At 40.3% G+C, this 14,064-nt stretch overlaps 2 protein-coding genes across 3 annotated transcripts in view; both read right to left on the bottom strand.

The window, feature by feature from the left end:
* The window catches only part of LOC117550361 (vacuolar protein sorting-associated protein 13B), a 115,556-nt gene extending 109,935 nt beyond the window's left edge, over positions 1 to 5,621 (bottom strand). Inside the window, exons 1-3 of the mRNA XM_034222777.1 lie at positions 5,503 to 5,621; positions 3,582 to 3,740; positions 1,592 to 1,735 (exon numbers count right to left, since the gene is read on the bottom strand). Coding sequence (XP_034078668.1) covers positions 1,592 to 1,735; positions 3,582 to 3,728 — 291 coding nt within the window. The 5' untranslated portion in view covers positions 3,729 to 3,740; positions 5,503 to 5,621. The remainder of the gene's footprint in view (positions 1 to 1,591; positions 1,736 to 3,581; positions 3,741 to 5,502) is intronic.
* A 3,671-nt stretch (positions 5,622 to 9,292) lies between these two features.
* Positions 9,293 to 13,535, bottom strand: osr2 (odd-skipped related transciption factor 2). Of its 2 annotated transcripts, none has more exons than XM_034222778.1 (4): positions 13,313 to 13,535; positions 10,785 to 11,474; positions 10,368 to 10,467; positions 9,293 to 10,053 (listed from the first exon to the last, which is right to left on the bottom strand). In XM_034222778.1, the coding sequence occupies exons 2-4, from the start codon at positions 11,435 to 11,437 to the stop codon at positions 9,871 to 9,873; spliced, it is 936 nt and encodes a 311-aa protein (XP_034078669.1). In that variant the 5' UTR covers positions 11,438 to 11,474; positions 13,313 to 13,535; the 3' UTR covers positions 9,293 to 9,870. The 2 variants fall into 2 exon arrangements, with proteins under 2 accessions (XP_034078669.1, XP_034078670.1); XM_034222779.1 differs by having other exon boundaries at positions 9,293 to 9,971.
* Between the last annotated feature and the right edge of the window lie 529 nt (positions 13,536 to 14,064).

The raw sequence follows: 14,064 nt of genomic DNA, 5'->3' as shown, positions 1-14,064 counted from the left end.
TAATGCTAATGCCAGCAAATACAATGGCGGCTTCACAAAACTTTCCAGAGTTTTACGGGGCGTGGTTTGCAATTCGCCCAGCCAATCGAAATTGGTACTTTTTTCTCCCCAGGATAGTACCAGCAGGCACTAAAAATGGAGGTAAAAGTTCTCGGAACTAAGTACTCTTTTTGGTGTGAACGCAAAATTCCAGGCACTATCAGAACTAAACGGGAAAAGTATGGGTAAAAGTACTCCGGTGTGAACGCGCCTAATGCAATCGTTTTTATTGAATGCATTTTTCACACACACATCACTCTAGAACTAGGGTTACAATACGTAATCCACCGTTCTTGCAACAGGGCCTGAATTTCTGTTGAAAGGAAACCTATCTCATCCTAGTATGATAGATTTGCCTCTCTTATGCCCGTAAATGGAGGAGGGACGCTGCAAAACTGGAGTGAGTAACCCAGTCTCAGTGTCCTGTCCATCCACTCTGTCAGTACACAGCTGAGCTTTCATTCCCCATAAAACTGTGTTTAGCAGCTAAGAAGCTGTAGTACTCTCTGGTGGCCTACTCCGCTGCCAAACCTTCCATAAAAGGAAGTTTGGCCCATGGGGGGCTGACAAAGAAAGGGCCGATTTTCTACTGAGGTCCTTGAACGCACCACGGCACGCTCTCGTGGGGCCGCGGCTCCGTCATAATGCTGTCTCTTTGAAACGGACATTATGGGGAAATGTGGAATTGTGGAGAGAGATGAATCTTACTCTGGGATAAATGCAATAGTTTTTACTGAATGCATTTCTCACACACACACATCACTCTAGAACTAGGGTTACAATACGTAACCCACCGTTCTTCTGTGGAGGTCCCTGAACGCACCGCGGCCACTCTCACGAGAAGTCCTCGTCATCCTCCGCCCCGGCAAACGGAGCTATCCGCCCCGCTGGAATGGTGAACGTGAATGGCACCGCCTCGGCCATATCCTGGTCCCCCAAACACTCGAAGCAGAGATGGTGGGGATCGGCGCCCGATATTAAGCCAGGGCACGAAGGACAGGCCCGGGTCTCTAGAAGTGGCGACTCCATGAAGGTATGATAACTCTTTCTTCTTTTTTCAAACGTTTTACTTTCTCTGCTTCAGTTGTTGCTCGCTCGCTGAAGAGAAAAGGATGACAGTCAGGAGGCGTGACCGCGAGCGCATTCAGGTAGGCCCGCCCCGAGGGACCGACTACGTTTATAGATATCTCAGTAGGTGAATGCTCGCATAGCATGATTGAGGGTAGTACCCATAGAGTCCAGTAGAGGGCGGAGCCTGTGTAAGATATAACTGTCTTTAAAGCATTTCATATTTTAGCATTCAGCATAAACTGAAAATGAAATGGTAAATTGTAATGTCTCTTCATGTGGTCTTTGCCTGGGTACAAAAATAATAACTGCATTTGTTTATTTAAAACAAAGGCAGTTGAAAAACTTTTGGAAACAAAGAGAGCGAATGGAAAGAGAAAGCCTAACCTACATAGGCATGAAAAGAGTAAGGGCTAGTAAATAAGGAGAAGATCTGGTCGGTCCTGCTATGGCCATATAGTGTGATGAAAGATAAAGCACTGACCTGGGCTCCATCTCTCAGCTTCAGGATGCACTCCATGGTGTTGATGGTAATGACCACAGGCTCCGAGCCCAGCTTGGTCCAGGGTACGTGGATACGCAGCTCATGGATATGACCACTCATGAATGTAAAGGGCAACTTCAACTCCTATTAGTATGCAAAGACATATAAAAAAAGAAACAAATAGCTATTTAACTATAGTTGGAATAATATTTACCATAGTATTACATCTGCCATGCAGACAACATTGTAAAGACATGTGGTGATATGACTGCTGAGGCTTCAAGAACATTTGGATCCTTCATCCAACCAATTCTAAACAATTGTTTGAAGCTAATATTTGAAGACAAAAGGATAGTAAAACAAGAGTTACATATTGCATATTGGTCATGCTTTTTTCAAAACCAGTCAGATTTTCTCAGAGGCAGACAAATCATTGTTCTTCATCTTGAACCACTCTATGTGAGAACAAGGTCCATGAAACCAGACTGCCTACGGACAAGCTTTACATGATACCTATGTAAAGTATGTCTGCATTTTATTTGAACTCATGGCAGATTGATCTAATCCAGAAACTACAAGTATAAAAAAATAAAACTGTGTCAAAATAAAACTGCAGGAAATCTATCAAACTGCTACAAAAAGAATTACAATAAAGATTCTGTGTTTATGCCGGGCTGATTTGCATCGCTCCTTTTTTCTGATTGTAGTCCAGGAAATAGAGTGTTACTAAATACACATATATACTGTACCTAAGGAGTAGACTGAATGGAAAAATGGGTAAGTGGGCTACATGCTTAATCTAATTCTGAAACTATTGTAAAAACATTGTGCAATGTAAGCACTGTCATATTGGGTGCTTCGCCATGTTAACATTTCTAATTGTATAATGAAGACATTCCTTTAGATATCTTAACTGTATGTTGTATTTTCCTAGATGAGCATTGTTAAATAGGCTCTATTCTACTTTTTGGGGTTTTAGCTCTCCTGTTAATACACACATCTTCCTATGCTCAAACTTAAACACATCATCAGTGTTGTTTCGTGGAGTGTTTCGGGTCTTGCAGCAGACACCCTCTTCCAGGCGACTCGGCCAAGGTTGATCAGACCTCAGCCTGTGTTCTACAGGTTTTTGTGCATGTAAATGGTCTGCAAAGGCTAAAATCCCTGTGTTCCCTCCAGAAGGAGTTTCTTTCCTACACACTCCCCCCCACCTGCCTGAAGTGCCTCCATTGGAGACCTTTGTTTACTTCAGTAACATAATGACATCAATGTGTTACACTTGCACTTCTAATGGCTAGTGTTTCAACACATTATACGCTAAGGGGCGGGACATTTCTAACACATCTCTAAGCGGTTGACCTATTACAACAGAGCCAGCCAGCTAACCAATCAGAGCAGACTGGGCTCTGATTTCAGACAGAGGGTGAAAAGAGGTGCTGCAGCACAGGCAGTATGAGAAGAATAAAGAGCTTTTTGAACATTAAAGCATGAAGACATGCACAGTACAGCCACTAAATATAAACCTGAAAAAAAACATAATAGGGCCCCTTTAATAAACAAAAGCCATAAACAAAATGTAAATCAACTGCAAAAATTGCTACAAAAATAATATAATATGAATGACATGATAGGAGGAAAAGACTTCAATCCTTTGCAGTAAATATTTTCTAATAAAATATGCAGGAAAGATACATTAGTTTTAGTATATGACTTTGATTCCCTTATAATCATTAACAATCAAGACACTAATGGTAATCCGAGAAACTGTGTGGCTGGAGCAATATGGACCAGATATTATGTATAGACATGAAAACATTTCTCCCACAAGCTGCACTGAGCACTAGCTCATATCTATAATTTGTCAGAACTTAATGACATTCAAGCAAATAAACCATCATGTGCCATTAAATGAGAAAATGAAATCTCTGTCATACTAATCAGTCTTGTCTTAGTCTTGAAATAGTTTAAGAGTGCAGAGGATATATGGTACCTGTTCCAGCACATCCAGCTTCAGGTCCAACTTGCTGAGCACCACATCTCCTCCCCAGAGAGACAGCTGCAGGTCAGATGGCTTTAGATTCTTAATATACTTGTTAACATAGCTCATCAGGAGTGGTGTAACATAGGACTCCAACATCTTGTGCTTGTCCTGAAAAGGCATCAAATATTGAACAACACAATTTGTCATTCAACACTGTCTTTGTACACAACACATATATATTGCACATTTTTGCACACATAATGATCTGTATTATATTTTAAAGCCCTCCACTTTAAAATATAATACACTGTAGTTTGCGAAATATCGTCATATATTGTCCTAAGTGTTTTAGTTTTTGTTCAGCTTTTAAGGTTCTAAAATGTAAAGGTGGTGTAAATACTTGTCTTTATTCTTTTTTAATGCTAAATAGTTTCTTTAAAATACTTATTTTTATTATCTTTATATACGTTGACCTACTATTGAAACTTATTTTATTTTTCTTATTGTTTATGTTTGCACCACCAGACACAAAAGCAAATTCCTTGTATGTGCCTGGCAATAAACCTGATTCTGATACTTCAATCGCCTTAATAAAATGCTTGTTTAACCTAAACAACAGTACTGTGGATATCAGCTCACTGGAAAGGCTTATGGGACACTCACAGAGCCACAATTAATGAAAGTAAGTCAAGTAAGACTTGTAATAACAAGTCAAAATATCCATTTGAAAAGAAGCTTATTAAAAATGTCATCATTGTTCCTTGGCCCAAGGCCGAGACAAATAGAGACTGTGCCTTTGAGGCTGTAGCTCTCAAACTTCTGAAATCTCTCTGAAAGGCAGAAGACATTTTGACAATTCAGAGTTAAAGAAAACACTTTTACAAACTTAAAAGCACAAAATTAAAGCACAGCTGAATTTAACAGAGCAACTTTAATTTCATGGTCTTGGTTTAGACCCTTTTCACAGAGGAAATCGGCATGTCAAAGTCGGAAGAGCAAACGTGAGATTCATAATGTTAACAATGGCTCAATTCCATTAGAATTCCAAGTAAGCTCTTCCACTGAGCTAACTATTTACACCTGTGCTACTACCGCATGTCCAAATGTGATAAAGAGAAGTTACCCTAAATAAACAAGAAAATAAATATTAAAAATCCATTATTGCAGTGGCCAAATGTATTAAAAAGCCAACATGTTTAAAACAAATGTAGGTCTTTGTCAGGGCAAGTAAAAAACAGAACAAACGGGTGTGGCCTCACCTACCCGGATACTACATGGCAGGTGAAAGAAAAAATAAACAACACAAAATACCATGAGGTAATAAGAAAAACATATGATACTAAGATAATCAATACGATATATATTTTACAAACAACATGTAAAGGGCAGTACGAGAGCCACTTGTTATCAATATGTTTTTGTTTCAGCATGCCATGTCTATTTCAACATTTGGTCTTTGAGAAATGTTATTCACGCTAAGCAGAGAAAGAATGGGAATTCTGTTCACATGAGCTGCATTTCAAGGCTTTTATTTTCGCTGTTGACTAATAAATGTCAGTGGCAATACTTATTAACGTATTGATTTACATCAGCGCTTGAATTAGCCAGCTTGCTAATATGAATCCACTTTTTATGCGAGCGACTATAAAAGAAACGCCAGCGGCAGTTAGAAACTCCATTTCCAAACACCGTACAATGTAACTAAATAGAACGTAAGGGTTAAATGAAGGAGAGTCGTGCTATGTAGTAAGAAATGTAACTTGTGCGGAGTAGCTAGTTAGCCAGATAGGCTAGCTTTGCACTCCTGTCAGTCTAGTGATACACAGTAAAGCAGGGAAGCTAAGCTAACTGCTCCGAAAAAGTCAAGCTAACTTCGTTTGGCTTCATAAAACGTACAGCCACAAGTAAACATAGAGAAGCCAGTGCTTACCACGTGTCTCCTGTTGCTATACCGTGAACTCGATGTTTAATATAACATTATCATCCTGTAAATAGATGTTAGCTACATCACTCCACGGCTTCAGCTGAAACGTCATCAGTAAACAACACCACCGCGGCTTCCGTACATCTAGTGTTGCCTTTGGTAATGTGGGAATTTTTCCAATCGCTCTACGGTGGTCTTCAAACCTGCACCCCGATAATAAAGAAACGGCTGTATCTGTGCCATTTCATTTGAAAACATATAGTTTAACATTTATAATGTTTCAATTCAACTCATCAATAGCCTGTTTTAGATAAATACGTGCTAGTAGTCCCACAAGTGACATCTCCGATAAAGGATTTCCGAGGAGCATGGGAAGGTATCAATTCACGTAAAATTCGTCATAGCTTTCACCCGACCCTAGGCCTTACATGGCTGTGGAAACTCACATTTGTCAAGACACTAGACAGGGTCGGGTGCGTTTAATAGGCTTGTATTCCGTTTTAGTTAATAGTTTATTGGGAAAAAAACTAATCAGTACCACAATTGAAAATAAATTCCGATAATTTTCCGTTACTTTGGGATTACGTCAATATCAAATCGAATGCAATTCAAAATAAATACAAAAGGAAAGAAATGTCAATTGGCCTACTACTACTATAGCCTATGTAAGACAACAGAACAATCCATCTTTCCTATTTCTAAAAGATGTACCAGTAATCTGATTACGTATTTTGTAATGTAAGTGATTACAGTAACCGATTGTGTATCCTTTTTACGTAATCCCGTTACTGCTCAAACCTTAAAAGTAGATTACATTTCTCAATGGGCGGCTCCTAAGTAAGCTTTTCTTGAAATTATTTAATTATCTATGCAAAAAACAATAACAACAGAAAAGAAAAGCAGAGATTCAGAACGTGTAGGCCTATGTTAAAGTCAATTAAAGTAATCTTTATGTCCCAGGTGATGTATGCTTTAAACAGTGTTTTGGTCATCTAACCGTTATGATGGAATGGCATTATCATGGTCAAATAGCCTGATCAACTGATGCCCATGCACTGAAATGTATAGGCTAGATATGAACTGTTATTAATATAGCCTACTGCGTTGGGTAAAATAAAGCGGCGGGAAATGATCATGCCACATTCTGAAATCGAAATGATATTCTGCAGCATCACCTTGGAAATTACAAGTGCATATAATGCATATATATTATGTTTGTCTCGATAACATATGCAATTATATGCATTCAAATATTACATATGGCATAATTGTGGTGACAAGTCTTTACTTCAAAATCAAACTTGTACACATGTTATTTCTGCGGCCATTCGGTCATGTCAAATCATATCTCTCTTTCTGAGGATTTCCGTGGCTGCCAGTTTTAAAGTGTTTTTAAGACAATATAGGCCTACTATAATAACTAAGAAGAGTTCATTTGTCACAACCTGTCAGTACAAATACATCTAAATAACTGCCAAAACAACATGGTCTTTCACTTGAATAATGAGCAATTGTTTAGGTTTTAGCAGGGATGTATCAGATTGTTGCGCTCAGCACAGCCCGGGTCAGGAGATCATGGAGGCAGCGGAGCCTTTCCCTGTCCGTTAGCCTGCTGAGTACACAGTCCACAGGCCTGTGTGTGTGTGTGTGTGTGTGTGTGTGTGTGTGTGTGTGTGTGTGTGTGTGTGTGTGTGTGTGTGTGTGTGTGTGTGTGTGTGTGTGTGTGTGTGTGTGTGTGTGTGTGTGGGTGTGCGTGCGTGCGTGCGCGTGCGTGCGTGTGTGTGTTATAGTCACAGTCTGGCATTACCGTTTATTTGAATGCATTATAGCCTACGAGTTCAAATTCAGTAGGCGATAGCATTACAATTAAAATGACGTAGTTTTTTATTTTTTCCAAGTTGAAATAAAAAAGAATTAAACAGGCTTAACGAATTGTAGCATATAGAGTAGTGAAAATAATTCACATTTGAAGAAATTATTATATCCAATGGGAGCATTGGCTTAATGAAAGGACGCTGAGGAATCTGAATATGATTTAATATAGGCTAGTGATGGGTAATTTTAATAACTTGTTCTCGAGTGTTGCACACATGTGTGTCACCTTGTTTGTATTACATGGTATCCTTTTTCTGAGCTGCACATTATGATGGTAATGTCCTGTTCGAACTTCGAAGAGAAGCGTTATGAGAGGACTTGTTAAAACAATATCAATATTTTTCTTTTTCAATGAAATGTGTATAGGCTTCACCAGTTAGGACTATGGTTGACGCAGTCTGAGTTCATAATTAAACTGCAGGCTTGTTGTCGTTTATACATACTTGATTAATTGGTGTAACTATGCTATAATATGAAACTTTATAAAATAATAAATAATAAAATAGAATATATATTTATATAAAATATTAATGAATAACTTTCTCAAACAATGATTTGCAAACCAAATACAATACCTCAGGTTTTTGTCCTTATTATCTTCCATAATCTTCATTATTATATGACGTGGCCCACAGTCCATCTTTCATCAGTTGCCTCGTTTTCAGGATTTATTTTTCGGTGATTAATAGTTGTTGTTTTTCTCGGATTGAAGAGATTGCTGGAGAGGTTTCACATTGTTACCTTTACATTTGGAAAATATTCAGAAAATCCTGCAGTTACCTGAACGAGAGCGGTTTTGAAACACCTGTTGTATACTCAACCCCTTATTTTCGAGCCAGTTTAATATATATTCTCAAACAGTTAATTGCATTGTCAGGTGAACACACTATTCCAGTAGCCTGTGTGCCTGAAGGCCAACTGGCCAAGACACAGAAAGGCAGAGAAAGGAGGGGGTGTTATTTCTCTGCACCGATTATATACATTCAGGGCTGCCCCTGGCCAACTTGTGGCCCCAGGAAAAGTTATGTGATGAGGAGCCTCGCAGCGGCAAAACTGTGGCCCGCTTAATTGCGCTGCATTTGCGCATAAACTGAGGTGCGCCGCATTTGCGCTTCAGATGAGGCTCCCTCCGCAAAATGAGGTTCCCTCCACGAGGTGAGCCTCCCTCCGCACGATGAGGCTCCCTCCGCAAGGTGAGGCCCCACGCAGTCTGCGTGATCTGCGTGTAGGGATGGGCGGCCCGGGCCTGTATATATTAAATAGGCCTAGTATAGATATTCGGACACCGGGCATAGCTATTAATATGTAAGCGCATTCTGAATTTAACTGATCAAAGGTTAGTTGGATCAAATCCAAACATGTACATCTTTTATAAATCGCATTTATACAAAACAGTCTTAACCGATGCTTAACCATCTCCCGGAAACGTATTCTGTATAATAATTATAATGTGAAAATAAATAATTATTTTTAAACTATAGCCCACTTAAATTAGCTTTGACTCGAGTTGTGCGGCTGCTCAGATAAGTAGCATGATGTTTATATAGGCCTAAATTAAAAATGTGCTCAACAACAATTGGTAGAGGGTTGATGTAGGTGTAAAATAGGGTCTAAAAAACGAAATGAAATCAGTTGTATATCATTTTTTTGTTGGTTTTGTAATTGATGGATTATTGAAGCCCAATTAATTTTCCCCAAAAAATATAATCCGTCAGCCAGGTCTCATCTCCTTCGGTTAAATTGTGTCTTTGCGCTGGAGACTCTTTCTGTCGCTTTGAAAGTCCCGACATCACAGGTGATGCAGATACAGATGTGATGAAGCTTCTAATGAGGCGAAGAGAACACGAATGAGCCTCTAAGTCCAGGAACTAGAATAACTGAGCTCTATAATTAAAATATTTACACTCAACACTTAAAGGGGGATGGTGTACATCTGTGTAAAAATCGTAATATGATTTTCATTTTTATTAAATAAACATTCGGATTGTTTACCATAATCAATTGAAAAGACACATCATTTTGCATTCCATACTCTAGCTGCTAACGGATATATTCTGCTGTATACTGTAAAACAGAAAAATAACAGCTCTCACTGGCTGTAAACATAGGCAGTCATTGTTCATAGGAATCGATTTTACCTAAATATTGCTTTTTGGGCTTTTACACTGTGAAGCAGATCATGTAAAAAAAAAAAAACAGGCATATGCAAATGTATCATGGAAATATTTAATTATACAATACAATTTAACATACTTTAAACTTATGACTGTTTTTTGACAAGTTTATAATTTCAAGGTAAGACAGAACATAAAAAAACATTATGTACAGGGTCTGGATATTTACAGGTGGTCTGAAAGCATGGCGCTTGAGATGTAACCACATCCCACTTTGAATAGTGCGGCAGTAAACGTGTCCTGATTTGGAGATTGTCTTTGAAAAAAAAGTCGTTGACTTGTCTTGCTGCTTTTTGTCCATTATTATTTTGTTAGTCTGTCCAGGCTAGTAGTCCTGATGTGGGCTGTGCGTCAAACTGTGCCGTCGCAAGTCACAGTTGCGCCGAAACACCTTTCCGCAGCGGCCACAGCTGTAGGGCTTGATGTCTGTATGGGTGAGAAGGTGAGTTTTCAGGTTACTTCTTTGATTAAAGGTTCTTCCGCATGTGGGGCATTTGTGGGGAGACTCCTGTTTAGATTTGAAGCAAGCAAAGGATTATTCCCTTTAATTGTATAGAACGTCTATAGCAAAGCTTTCATTCATCTCAATTTGTTCACTATTGCGTCAAATATAGCGCTCACTGATTTACACAAAGTTTAACACAAATTGTAGGCTACTTGTCTCTCATTTTATTTATTCATTTTAATTGGTAATTGGCCATACGAAACTGTCCAATGAGAGTGTGAGCCCCATGTATGCAGTAGACAGTGAATTATTATCATAAGGTATCACATAGTTTAGTGAGTATAAAATCATGGAGACTGTTAATATGTCCAGCTTACCTGCATATGTAAGGTTTTATGGACGGCTAGGGTTCGAGACTGACAGAATCCCTTCCCACATTCTTGACATTTGAATGGTTTTTCCTTGGAGTGGATGTATCTGTAAAACAGAAATGACACTTAATCAAATGTCTGCTCAGGCATGGATTCTCTTGTAGCGGTTATAAACCCCAGTCACAGGGCGAAACATCTCTACTGTGCAGCATAATGCGTAAAAGACCTTTAGCGCCCTCGTGTAGAACTATTTGGCAAACTCCTTTATTTGGTAGCAACATACATAAAAAACATATTTTAAATGCAAGTGACGAGGTTATTTAGATTAATACACATTTGGGATTCCAATTATTTGCATAACCGGGAATACTGCTGGGAATATGTGAATGTGCAGCACCTTATCTGTTCAAAAATGTATTTTACCTGTGGTCTCTGAGATGGTCCTGCCTTCTAAAAGCCTTGTGACAAATATCACAGGTGTAGGGCCGTTCGTCTGTGTGGGTCCTCTCGTGGATCAGGAGGTTGTAGGACTTGGTGAAATGCCTGCCGCAGAACTTGCAAATAAATTCCTTTTTAGTCTTGGATGGGAGCCTGCCCCGGGTGGGCTTTCTGTCCGGGGACAGCTTGCTCAGCTCGGAGATGGTTCCCCCTAGCCCCGATGCTAATTTCGCCAGATCCGCAGCCTTCGGCGGGTCCTCCTGTGTGGCAGCGAGGGCCAGGTTGGCGAAGTCAAACCTCGGCCTCTCCTTGTGCAGCAGGGGCAGGCCGTTTGCAAAGCCTGCTTGTTTAGGGTGGAAGAGCTGCGCTGCGGCTGTGAAGGGTAACGCTGGGAAGGAAATCCTGGGGTCCACCAGACCCTGGGCTGCTGCCATCTCTGTGATCGTCGACCTCAGGCCTTGGATGTGCGGGTAACCAAGAGTCCAGTGGTTCATATGCATGGTCTGTACCGCGCTGAGGCCGTACAGCCCCTGCAGCTGCTCCACGGGGAACGTGTTGACGGCCTGCAGGAAGGAGTAGTTGGTGAGCTGCAGGGCCGGGTGCAGGGGGATCGGAGCGTGCAGGGCTTTGCTCCCCATCTCGGCTCAGAACTCAGCAGAAGACACGGTAAATACCCTGAGAAGAAAACATACGAAAGGATGAGTGTTGTGAACAAATGCAACATTTGAGCCAGTATTAACAAAACGGCTCATCCACACATTCCCTTTGAGATCATGTTAAAGTGAAAACACCTGTTTGACTAGACTATTTTAACCTATGTAGTTTTGCTTTACTAAACTGACAGGATAGCCTATATTCATGATGTGCGCTAACCAAAGGAAATTCCCTCCAATTTAAAGTGGGTAATGTGGACTCAGATTATTTAGCAAATTAATGATTATAATAATTTTATAATTTGCCAAAGGTGAGGGAGCTGATGATAAATGCATTGAAAATCGTTTTAAGTGAAACCCTTCTTCGTCGTCAGAACAAACACGAGAGAACATACACACGCAAAAACAGTGTGTCCCATAAAGACGGAGAGACGCTTCAAAGCGATTTAATAAAACAAATCAGTCATCGAAACTGTAATTAAATTAAGTGGGTGTGAAACACTAATATGGCATCGATGTACACTTTAAATTACACATGAAGAATAAAAAGGCTCTAAATCTCATAGAAGGTAATTAGAGAAGACACGTTGTAGTGTTTCACAATGAAAAACAAGTGTCTTCCATGTTTTTTTTGCAGAAGTCAGGAATTTTGCAAGCAGCGATCAAATCAGTGGGTGAGTCAGAGCAGAACACAGCAATGCTGGCCCTTACCCACAATAAAGTGAATGTAATCCCTGCTAGAAATGCATGTGCTTTTTATTTTCATATTGGTGGAACGTAGCCAACGTGGCCAAATATGTATCTTAGGTTTATTTTCTAAATGTGTTTTCTTTTAAAATAATATAGGTTTCCCAAGAAAACATAGTTGCAAATAACTTCTGGGCCTTTTAACTTCTCTACAGAACAAGTTTACATGAAGATGAATCTATCTCCGCAATGTAGGACACATGGTGAAATATTAACAAGAATACTTGAGACCCGATGCCCCTGTTCCTGGATGACAAGGGGTGTTTCCAGCCCGGAGGAGAACCCCGTGTATCGGCCAGGTCTCCGGCGGAAACTGCGGTGCGACGGCGAGCTGACCTTCAGATTTAGTCGACAATTACATTTAAAAAAACAGTTTCCTGTATTTGAATATTTTGCTTAGCGGTTTTTGTCAGGTCAGATGAAATCGTATTTGAATCAAATATTTCACAAGGGTGCAGAACTTGAACCTTTCTGGAGATTAAGACATGGTTCACACTGCAGAGTGAAAGTCCAGCCGGAGGGCTGCTGCTTGTTTCGGTCAGGTCATTACATTCGTTCCACAGATCTTTGAATACTTTGCTTCCCTTTCAGAGGCGGATAGGGTTAAATGAAAGTGTGCACAGGTGCAGCCTAGTCACCATGCAGGCACTTGTTCTCCGATCATATGAACAACTGTGTTCAACCTGTTCTCTCAATAACCTTTGGACTTCACTTTGACAGCAGTCTCAACACCTTGCCGTGTTCTTTTAGGCTAATCCTTGTCAGTTTCCTTTTTTGGACGAAGCCTTTACATTTCTTTAAATCAAGACTAGTTTTTATGGACTGCTTGTTTCGTGATGTTATGCACTGAGGACAGAGAACAGTGGTGTCAAAACGTGGGTGAACTATGACCTCAAGGTGTTGATCATCACCAAGCAACCACCACTTCTTAAACAACATGTAATTTAGCTTATGCTCATGATAGATTTGATATTTGTATTACCATTTTTTACCTATTTGGTTTGAGCTGAAACGTAATGTAGGCTATTATCTTTAAGTGAAAAGTTCTCCAAAGGAAGTTGAGAGTCCTTCCCTGCAGAAGACTGACATGAACACTAGCAAACAGAATCTTACCCCAATAAATAGCTGCAAAGGGTCCTGCGTTATGCCAGTAATCCACAGGAACTAAAGAGGCCAAGAGCTCCAATAAAGCGCCGCTGAAAGTTTTCCAAGTCCATGAAACTTTCATGAAGCCATGCGGTCAGCTGATGTCTCGGACCTTTGCAGAGATCTGACAGCTTGTTAGGAGGACCGACAGCAGCAGAGTGCGATCCGTCCGGAGCAGGGGCTGGAAGTGTGGGCAATGCGCACCGGTCCTCACTTTTCAGGGCTTCGGGGCTCTGCAGCGCTCAGCCCGCCCTCCGACACGCCTCCTCTATCATTAACTCCAATGTTCCTCCTCTGTTTATTTGTGTTTGGATAGCAACTAGGGTTCTAGACCATAGTATGAAGCGTGTTCTAATCTGACACCTCTCGTACCACATAGCCAAGGCTGATACCTTCTTTAAAGACATGATTGGAGGAGCACGAGGAAACCCTGATCGTTTGTTCCTCCAGAACGTTCTTTTGGATACTCGAGCAGTTTACAAGATTTTTTTGAAACCATCAAATCCAATTGAGAGAGCGGAGGGCAAAAGCAAGAGCCATCGCTTTAAATCATTTTATTTATTTGTGGTATAATGAATGGTGGTTTGTGACACCCTGCAGCATGGCACACAAACAAAGTCAACGGCACGTGTTTCTTCTGACAATTAGCTGCTCTTTTCGCACTTCTCCACAGTTTCATATTTCTCAGGAACTTCTGGTTTATTTTATCGTTATGAAAA

The sequence above is a fragment of the Gymnodraco acuticeps genome, unplaced genomic scaffold (genome assembly GCF_902827175.1).
Source record: "Gymnodraco acuticeps unplaced genomic scaffold, fGymAcu1.1, whole genome shotgun sequence".
Lineage (NCBI taxonomy): Eukaryota > Metazoa > Chordata > Actinopteri > Perciformes > Bathydraconidae > Gymnodraco > Gymnodraco acuticeps.
Note: the sequence above shows the minus strand (reverse complement) of the source record. Positions and strands in the feature narration are given on the sequence as shown.